Source organism: Castanea sativa, chromosome 11, assembly GCF_040712315.1.
Source record: "Castanea sativa cultivar Marrone di Chiusa Pesio chromosome 11, ASM4071231v1".
Taxonomy (NCBI): Eukaryota; Viridiplantae; Streptophyta; class Magnoliopsida; order Fagales; family Fagaceae; genus Castanea; species Castanea sativa.
The window spans coordinates 11,529,483-11,539,853 of NC_134023.1; the positions used below are offsets into that span (position 1 = coordinate 11,529,483).

General features: G+C 34.0%; 1 protein-coding gene across 1 annotated transcript; it reads right to left on the minus strand.

Annotated features, from left to right (window-relative positions):
- Window positions 1-2,799: 2,799 nt before the first annotated feature.
- On the minus strand, window positions 2,800-9,654 carry LOC142614968 (putative RNA helicase SDE3). The gene is made up of 3 exons (XM_075787617.1): window positions 8,940-9,654; window positions 6,077-6,292; window positions 2,800-3,965 (listed from the first exon to the last, which is right to left on the minus strand). Exons 1-3 carry the CDS (start codon window positions 9,519-9,521, stop codon window positions 3,024-3,026), a joined length of 1,740 nt encoding a protein of 579 aa, XP_075643732.1. The 5' UTR covers window positions 9,522-9,654; the 3' UTR covers window positions 2,800-3,023.
- Between the last annotated feature and the right edge of the window lie 717 nt (window positions 9,655-10,371).

The window sequence follows — 10,371 nt, forward strand, 5'->3', positions numbered from 1 at the left end:
CCCACATGCCGCCGCCAGCCATGCCGTGATAGCAATCGGTCTCAACATCTCCTTCTAACCTGGATCAAACCAATCTCAGCCTCTCTCTTTCTAACCCATACCAAACCCATCAAACCAAGATCTCAAGACCAGAGAGAGATAAAGTTTGAGCTGAGAGAGAAAAGAGTTTAAGTTGAAAGTTTGGCCTTGTGGTTTGAAATTAGAAAAAAAAAAAAAAATTATCAGCTTTGATGTTTTGGTGTAGTGTGTGTTTGGCAAAAATTATTTTTGCCAACTTATTTTACTATTCAACTTATTTTTTTACTATTCATGAGCCTCACTGCACTTTCAAATACTATTCATAAGTCCCACTGTACTATTTCAGTTAACTTTTACCTTTATCTACCGTACTTTCAACAAAAAATTTTCAATTTCAGCAAAATAAGCTGATCTCAAACAAACCCGTATTGTGAAGGGGGTTTTATTGTGGACTTATTTGTGTTTAATTTTGTGTTGACATAGATAATGATAAATGTTTTTGGGTTTTGAATTTTCTAGGTCTGTGTTCTTGTCTGTTCTTCCTCAAGATAAAGCTAGATTTCAATTTATATTATTTTTGGTTTTTATTTCTATTTTTCCCTTTTTTTCATTTAGTTAAAATTCATAGATTAATTTTTTTCTTTTTAAAAGATGATGTGGCATTTTTAGAATGCTAAATAAAATATTTTATTCTTATTTTAATGTTGACGTCAGCATTTAGTGTGTCAACAATGCACTCCATTTGCCACATAGACTATTTTCATGAGTGGGATGACGGTAGGGACAAAAACAAGATCGCCTTTTGATTTTAGGGACTAAATGCGGTAGAATTAAAAAGTAGGGACTAAATTTGAAATGAGGTGAAAATATAGGGACGAAAATAATATTTTTCTCTTTTTTTTTTTGACTAACTAAGAAAAAGCAATAAAAGAAAAAAAAAAAAAAAAACCATAATGGGCCAACCCATCTTAAGCCTGTCCCAAGAAGACCCAACAGGACAAATGAGATTTTATCACCAATAACTTTCAATTCAAAAAGTTTATGTTTGATTGAAAATAGAAAACCTCCAAAGCAAATAAATTCAATTTCAAAATAGTTCACTTGGTAATTCTTTAAATATAAAAAATAACCAAATAAGCTAAATTCCACATTTCTACTAGATTTAAATATAAATGAAAATATCAAATAACTTGATCTACCTCCACAACACATCAATCTCATTAATTACATAATTCAGATCATGACCCATGTATTGCCCCCCCATGTGTGGGGTCACTAAAATTATTTCATGTGAAGGGTAGTAACAACCTAAATCCTTATCATAACGTTAAGACATGGTTGATTGATAGGAAAACCACCTCTCTTCTTATGTTATATGTGGCATTAAATGCCGCTAGTCAATTATATAGAAATTGTTTGTTTTTTTGAAATGAATTCAAAAATGATTTAATAAAAAAATTACCTTTGTTTTTCTATGTCCATTTTGTTTATCCAAAATGGTTAATTAGAACAAATTTTACAAATTTTTTCACAATTTTAGAGAGGGAATATTGTGATTAATGAAACATTACTTTTACATGGTACCACCACTAACATCACTTTGATTATATACCAATTATAACCTATCAACTTAGTAGCAGGAACTCTTGATATTGATAAAGGGGAAAAATGGGAGAGATGTGAAGGCTGAAGCATACAGTGTTTGGGTAGCAATAGGTTTTTCTACAATGGGACTTCTAAGTGTCTATTTGAAATCAACTTATTTAGCTGAAACTGAAAACTTTTGTTGAAAGTACAGTAAATAAAACTGAAAGTACTGTAAATAAAACTAAAAAGTAGTTGAAATAGTATAGTGAGACCCATAAATAATATCAAAAAGTGCAATGAAACTCATGAATAGTAGCAAAAATAAGCTAAATTGTAAAGAAGCTGGCTTTTTAAGCCAATGACAAACGTAGTAATATGTATGTTTTAACCGATGCATATTAAAGGCTATTCGGCTACTCAGTTCAACACCTTGATCCATGTACCAGTGGATAGGCTGTAGTCCTAATTTGGGAGGTGCGTAGAGTTTCTTTTTCACACAATTTGGGCCATCTCTATTCGAACTCTAGGTTGGGCTAATTAGGCATTTAAGTGGGCCTTCGTGGCTACATCACATGGTATATGAAAGGACTGAGATTTCATTCAAAACTAACCCTCTAATTTTCTTTAGATTTTATTTCAGTCCTCTAACTTTGTTTTCGTTCATTTCAGTCCTTTAAATTTTAGATTTATTCAATTAAGACATTTCTGTTAACTTTTGTTAAAATTTTTTGAAAAAAAAAAAACTGAAAAATATTTTTCAATTATTAATTGAATTTTTTTAATTTAAAAAATTTGAAGAAAAATTTATAAAATTGAACAATTGACTACAACATATAACAAAAGTTAATGAAAAAGCCTTAATTGAATAAACTTGAAGTTAGAGGATTGAAATGAACAAAAGCAAAATTAGAAGACTGAAATAAAATCTAAAGAAACTTAGAGGGTAAGTTTTGCATTTTACTTTCATTCACGCATTACCTGGTATCTAAACAAAATTCGATAATCAAACATAATATCACCTGATATTCATTAGAGCTATTGCTTTTGCATCATGATTCACATAATGAACAAAAAGAAACAAAGCTATGAGAACATGAATGAAGTACAGATCGTAAGGAAAGTATTAGTCCCTGGAATCAAGAGATAAAACTAAACCTGTCATTTACAAACACAAACTGTAAAGAACTATTACAATAGATAGAAAGAGAGATGGAAATAAAATTAAATTTTTACATAGAAGGTCTTTGCAAGCATACTCACACACACACAAAACTCAGATGAAAAAGCAGGAAAAGACACGCACACAGGTAGATATTAAGGTGGCAACATTTATACAACTATACAAGTGCATTTTGCTGTTCACGAAAGAACAGTTGAAAACATGAAATTCAATAGAATGACTCCAAGCTATTTAGTATTTATAGCTCTGTGATGAACATTGGATTGAGGATTTGATATGGCCCAACTTCACGAAGTCTTTCAAAATATGACTTCCCCAATCCATATTTCCTTGCTATGTCAGAGCGGATCCAACCTGAATGGTTTCCGGGTGCACCAGTAACAATAACAGATGTATTCTCATTAGCAAAATTAGCCAAAGCTATCGTTGCTTCTGGCTCTGTGGTTGACGAGGCGTCCACTAGAAAAATATGACTAAAATGTCCAGCAGCTATGCCTTGATTGTGTAGTCGAAAGCTACTCACAAAAGTTGACAGAATTATCTTGAACTTCCGAAGTTTTTGGAGTGGAGGACATGCAAAACATTCATCTTTTACAGGACATGAGCGCAGAATGTCAATGGGTACTTCATCTATCTCTCGAAATGCAGCATTGGCTCGAAACATATCTGACTCTGGAATCACCTCTCTCAAACTTCTCATTAGCACATCACATGTGCGGTTTATAGGTGCACATATAAGAATTCTGTTCTCTTGAGAGGTTTTATATATTTCAATTACTGCCTCACAAACAACCACACCTGTTCTTGCTGACACTTTTTGTTCAGGTACATACCTTGGCGCATTAGTGCCAATGAGCGGGCCCGCAAGAAGATAAGGTGGTGAGCCCTGAAAGCTTAGAATTCTACGAACTGCATTCGATTCATTTGTATCAAGCTTATAATAGGTATTAAGCAGAGCTGGTGGGTTAAGGATGTTCTTCCGAGGGACGCATTCAGGAAAGAGGAAGTTGTGGGATGAAGGATCTAATGCAGCTTCAACTGCTTGATGAGCCCTTTTTAGACAAATTCTGTTGAATGAGAAGCTGATGTCATATTTGCGATTTGGATGATGCTGTGAAAGAAAATCATCTCCAAACTCAACTAATACACGCTTGCTTTTCACCACACGATAGATAAAACCCTGCTTACCATTTAGACTGTTAGTGTTGTAGATAAGATCATAAGATGAAACAACATGTTCATAAGCACTCTGACTGGATATGTAAATTCAACTACAATTAGTAGAATGGGCAAACAATTCTGCATAATGCTATTAATATGAAATTATGAGGTCTCTTTTTTGTTTTTTGTTTTGTTTTTTGTTTTTTTTTTTTTCTGGCTTTTTTCTGGGTTTTTTCCTTTGTATGAAAAATCACCCTAAGATGTTGGGTGTTTTGGAATTGAGCCCTTCATCTTTATATAATTAACTAAATATAGCATAAAGTCCTACAATTATGAATTCTCTCAGAGAGACTTCTGATGGAACATTAAAAAAAAAAAAAAAAACTCAAAATTTATTTTGTGTGAACATTAGGTAACTTTGATCTTCACCTGTCAAAAGTGGATAAATGTATGGCTGATAGGATAACATAGATCTGTGTAAACACATCACTGCACTTGATATATATTAGTTACAGAATCTGTCCATGTTTTCAGGCTAAACCGCATTAATTTCTGAGTGCTTCCACTTTCCCTTCCCTTTCTCTTCTCTCACTCACTCTCAATTCACAATAACAATTTTAACATGGTATTAGAGCCATCTTAAGTTTGGTTTTCTCATTCCTTCTTTTTCCTCAATGTTCTTCCTCAACAGTGTAATTCTTCAACGGCTTCTCCATTGCCATCCAAGCATTGACTCTTCCAGATCCAGACATTCTGAACATCTTTTTGAGTCATTGACCACACCACTTGATAGATCTGAAACAGATATACACAATGCCAAATGAATCACCACCACCAAACTCTTGCACCCCTCAAACCTGTTGTTGAACAACCACTACTACCGTTGTATTTAGCTTAGGTCTTCCAGCTCCAGCGAAGCTTTCCTTTACTTTTGTATTCTGGCCACCGATATCGTTTCCTGTGCTCGTCAGTGTCACCGTCCTCTGACCACAGTTTGTCAATGACCGCTGCTACCACCAGCATCTGTCTCATGTATGTCAACCTTCGGTCACCATTTCTCTATCAATGTCCCACTAGACCACCAATTTATCCATCCTCCGACCAAAGTAGCCATCCTTTGGTCATTAGAGCAGCCATCCTCTTGAAGTAACTGTCTCATGCATTCCTTCAACCTTTGTTCCATTCAACATTCTGCCTGGTCCATTCTACATCATAAATCAAGTTGTCTTCAAGATTTCACCTTGAGTTTGGGGGGATATTAAAGATACTTGTCCAGGTTGAATATACCTTTGCAACTTGTAGTATTGCACTACACTAAAGATTAGTCTATGGTTAGCCTAGGTCTAGTCTCTCAACGTGCTCATTGTATGATATGGATCTCAATAGTAAAGATGTAGCCGCCCTAAGGGGTTTTCCATTGTAAAAATAGGCTGTTAGGTTGAACCACGTTATTTCCTTAGTGCTACTGTTTTCTCTTCTCTCACTCACTCTCAATTCACAACAATTTTAACTAATATTAATAAACTACTCAATAATTTCTTATCCATTCAATATCACTTGAGGATACATCCTTGTTATAAATTTTGGCTCTTCAAGTAGCACATTTTTGCATCGAAGCAACCAAAGATCCTTGCTGCAAAATAGAAAAGCTCAAGAACTTGTAACCTCCTCTGGATTTCTCAAGTGAACCAGGGATACAATGAGGATACAGTACGGGTCATGTAGATTTTCCTGATATGCCAGACTACAATAGGATGATTTGTGGGGAGGTTTGGCTGCTCACTCATCAGTTACGCAAGACCAAACTAATCTAATGGTCAGATTAGCAAACTGTGTCACAAGGTTGAGGATTGGCCAGCTATTAACAGTTAAAGTCAGGTGCATAGAGCAGAATTCATAACAAAAAAGTCGTGCCCAGAGAAGAATTCATAAATCAACTTAATAATGTGATGCAAAAACCTTAGCTTCAGGTTAGTAAAGAAAGATTCAAAAAATGATGTATCGAAATACCATAATACTTGACCAGTTTAAACTCAAAGAAAAACAAGTTATCTAAACATAAACTCAAGACCATCTCAAGCAAAATTATATGATTCGATCAAGAATAGGTTAATTGAAGAGTAAGCTTACCTGAAATGGCTCAACCGTTTTATCTGAAGGTCGTGCATAAACCATGTCCCTTGATAAAAGGAATGGCCGCTTCTCAGGAATAGAATCAATCTCAAATTCTACAAATATTTTATCATCCTCCTCACCACTTCCTTTTTTTGATTTCTTTGATTTTTTATGAAGTGCTGCTTCCTCCAACTTCAATGTCACTTTCACCAATAGGAAATTACTCCATTTCTAGTTCCAATAAAAGCATAAAGTTATTACAAGCCAGAGTGCAAAAGGATAGAGTATTCCATCAATCATAACATGTTGTTATGTTACTATGCATACTGCTTGAGATCATTACAGAAGGAAAAATATATATAATTTAAATTGTACTATGGAATGCAAAGAACAATGTAAAATACTCCCTCAAAAAATGTGTGATTTATAAGAAGTGCCGAAATGGGATCCAAAAGAAAGATCAAATTAAGAAACTTTAGAATAGTTGCTTTTTTCCTATGAAAGGTTTTAAGAAAATGGCTTGGTTCATTTACATTGCTACTCTCACTCATTATACGGGATTTATATAAATAAAGTAGAAAGATTCTTATTTATTATAGGAACTCGCTATCCATTTTATATCAGAATAGATGATTTCTTTTGAATATTTATTTTTTTATGCCAAGATCAATTGGTTGGCACCCCTAATATTTCTAATGGAGACATCTAGGGTTCAAATCCCTCTCCATTTAACTATAGAACTATCAATATATATATATATATATATACATATATATTTGTTTATGATGCTCTCTGTTCAAATATTATTGTTGAGGGAGAAAAAAAATAGAAAGTAATTATTTGATACACCTGCAATTGGATACCCTTTTAACAAGAAGACAAGTGTTTCCAACAGAGCAAATGAAAATATAATTGCTAAAGTCAGCACATAAACAAAATTTCATCATCTAGAACAAATTCATCTTAAAAACAATAGAAAAATATGATTTCACTCTTTTTAATCATAATCTAGAAGTTGATCTTGTGAATGCACAGAAGTATTTCATTTGAATGCCATAACAAACGGAACAAAATCATTTCAATAGAACATAGAGCACATTGGAAGATTGATTCAGTAGATGCATAAAATAAATTCCCTGATTTCAGTAGATGCGTAAAAAAAATCCCTGATTTCATTGCATGTCATTTCCTCTGCACTGGTCCAGGACTTATTTGATTGGATCAATTTCAAGTACAGGCCTTCTTCCAATCAAAAACTATGAAAGATTTGAAATAAAATCCTAAGCATATATGTGATCAACACAACCAATTTAAATTTATTCCCATTCCTATCTGCAAATGCAGAGACCTATTTGCAAATAGTAAAAAGAAATTTCTTACAGCATTAATTTAAAGGCACATTTCTCCATTGATTACCCGAATATAAATTTTTGCCAACCAACAAACAGAATGCTGTATAATTGATGCTATGCACAACTAAATCAGTTTTGGCAACAAAGTCACACAATGTATTGAGTTACTGCATAAACTTAATATGTGCTTCAGACAAAAATTTTGATTTTCTTTTACTGACAGAAGCATGATCCCTTCACTCTCACACACACCATGGAAAGCACTGCATGTGGGAAACACCCACAACTCAACTAAAACCCAAATCAAGAAGAGGATGACCAGAGTGAGGCTACATTTACATTGTAAACCAGAAATACATTATACTGTTATTGACTCAGATTAGCTATCCTAGCATAGTTGAGATGACCACTTCAAAGATCAATTCAATCTAGTTTTAAATGGTGCTTGCATCATTTTTTAATAATGAATATGCTTGCCTCATGTCTCCTTGTCTCTAGTAAAAGAGAGTTCCCAATTGGCTTTTCGTGACATCTTTTCTATTGCAGAGTGTGTATTGAAAGTTTAGGAAGCATTAAACTACAGCAAACAAGGCAAAGGGACTCATTTGCAATACAAACTTGAATGTCCAATCCAAAACTAAACCTGTATTACTTTTTTTTTTTGGGGGGGGGGGGGATAGGTTAAACAATTCAAATTTACAAAGGTAAATAAATTGTTTTGTATTGAAGGCAATATGCACACAAAGCATAGAGCTCAAATGAGATAAGTTTAGCATTCAGCTTCTCTACCCCACTAATTTGCATCCCGGTATTATTTTTCAAATATATTTCTTTCAAGTTTTTCTATATTACTGATGTATATAAATGTTTGTCAATATTGTTTGAAATTAATTTAGTAAAAAATAGGATCATGAAATTTTATCAGACAGTTCATAACTACATCAGTTAAACCTGACCCAAACCCAAATCACTTTAGCTCCAGTTATTTTTATACTGAAGTGTAGTGCTAAATACTAAACAGGATCAGGTCTAAACCCATGCCTCTGTACCAGCTTTAGGATATATTCATTTTGGAATATGGTGTTTTTAACCTCTCATTTTTAATTCCCTCAGACTGGGGGAGTTTGGAGGGAAGGGGTTTCCACTTATGTTAAGGAAAAAAAAATTATCTATTTATATCTATTTCTAAATTAAATTGAACAAAATAGCGGTACACTTTTTAATTAATATGATGTCTTATCATTTTTCTCTGCTTCCCATTTTAAGTTTTAAAACATCCAAACAAAAGGAAGGGTTCCCTCCCCTATCCTCCCCTCTCTTTTCCTTCCCCATGCCCTCTACTCCCCTCTTCCTCCAAACTTCCAAACGCGTTGTTTGTCTCTAGAAATACTCTCACCAATAGGACAAACCATACGAACCCATATAATCATGAATCAGTAAAAATTAACTAAACAATTCACCAAAAGCAAGAGTTCAAAGAAGATAGTATACCAAGTTAAATTTTGTTGACAGAGTAGTTAACTTACCTCCAAGTAGTAATCCTCAGCATATAACAGAGCTGCAAAATAAGCCTTATAAGTTGAAGGAGACAAAGGCTGCTTCAGAACTTGAGGTGCAATGTCTCTCTTGACGAGACCTTTGATATCCTCAGGAATAGCATATATGGGTTCACCCTTTTCCCACGCATAAGTCGTCTTCCCTTCTTCATTTGTTACCTCATTGGGAGCTGTATGCAGAATTGGCTTAAAAGCTGGTGGTTGCTTAGTGGAAGACGGAGATGGCCCAGAGGAAGAAGGCGATGGCTTAGATGAATATGGGACCCCTGACGGTGAAGATTGAGGTGGTTTATAGGAAGTTGAAGAAGAAGAAGAAGCAGATGGGGATGCAGTGGTCTTGGGGAAAGATGAATATGATGTAGAAGAATCAAATGGAGTTTTAAGGGATGATGGAGATGTACTAGGAGACAAGGGAGGTGGTTTTGATGATGATCGGGATAGGTTTGAGGAAGATGCAGATGGTCTAGAGGAAAATGGATTTGAACTGTTAGAAGAAAATGCAGGTGGCACTTGGGAAGAACTCTGATCAGGACTGCTGAAAAGACCTCCCATTAGATCTAACACAATCAATCTCGTTTTACACGTACTTTCTAAGCAAATTTGAAGCACCTTCACCAACTACAAAGTGGAAGCATTCAGAGAAGATTCGACTCTCTCTTTCTCCCTCTCCAGTGCTAGTAGAATAACTTTGGAACATGGGAAAGCTAGCAGAGTTGCGTGATACTGATAAAGTCATAATAGTGTCCGAGGTTACTGGCCTTTTTGGCTCGTTCGTATTTGTAAAGACTTAAGAGTGAAGTAGCTATACTAAAAAAATACAAGAAATAAATTAAATATTTGGATTATTTGGATTTGAAATTGGTGATGGCTTCATTTGTTTAAATAGCAATTCTAATTAAATAATTTTCCAAGTAGCATAAATTAAATATAAGGCAAAAGGATTTTTTAAGCGTGCACCTCACAAAAGATGGGTTCCTATGTTTTTTTTTTTAAATAATTGCAACCGTACTAATATAATTAAAATAGAATTACGTTTTTCCAAAACTATCCCATTATATAGTTGAAAAATATTTGGAAAAAAATAAATTAGGAGAGAAGTAAATTGAACAATTTAAATATACCCCAAAAATACAACTGTCAGTATCACATCCATATTTCTTTGAAATCTCATTAATTTTAGTATATGTGCCTAATGTCTTTAAGTTTTCCTAGACTCTTAACAACGTAAACTATTTTTTTTTTTTTTTTAAAAAGACGAATGCCTTAAAGGTAGTGATTACTGGTTAAGATGCATTTAATGATGGATTCCCGTTATCTCAACTAATAAAGCCTCTGATGGTTAAATAAGAGATTTAAGGTTCAGTTCTCACCTACACTAAAAACTGATTGAAGAAAGATAAAT

Bases quoted from the DNA above. Each gene is read 5' to 3' on its own strand.
- LOC142614968 (XM_075787617.1), bottom strand. From the start codon at position 9,521: ATGGGAGGTCTTTTCAGCAGTCCTGATCAGAGTTCTTCCCAAGTGCCA. The intron at 6,293-8,939 runs GTAAGTTAACTA...TATTGGAACTAG, and splicing joins CTGAGGATTACTACTTGGAG to AAATGGAGTAATTTCCTATT. The intron at 3,966-6,076 runs GTAAGCTTACTC...AATGGTAAGCAG, and splicing joins AAACGGTTGAGCCATTTCAG to GGTTTTATCTATCGTGTGGT.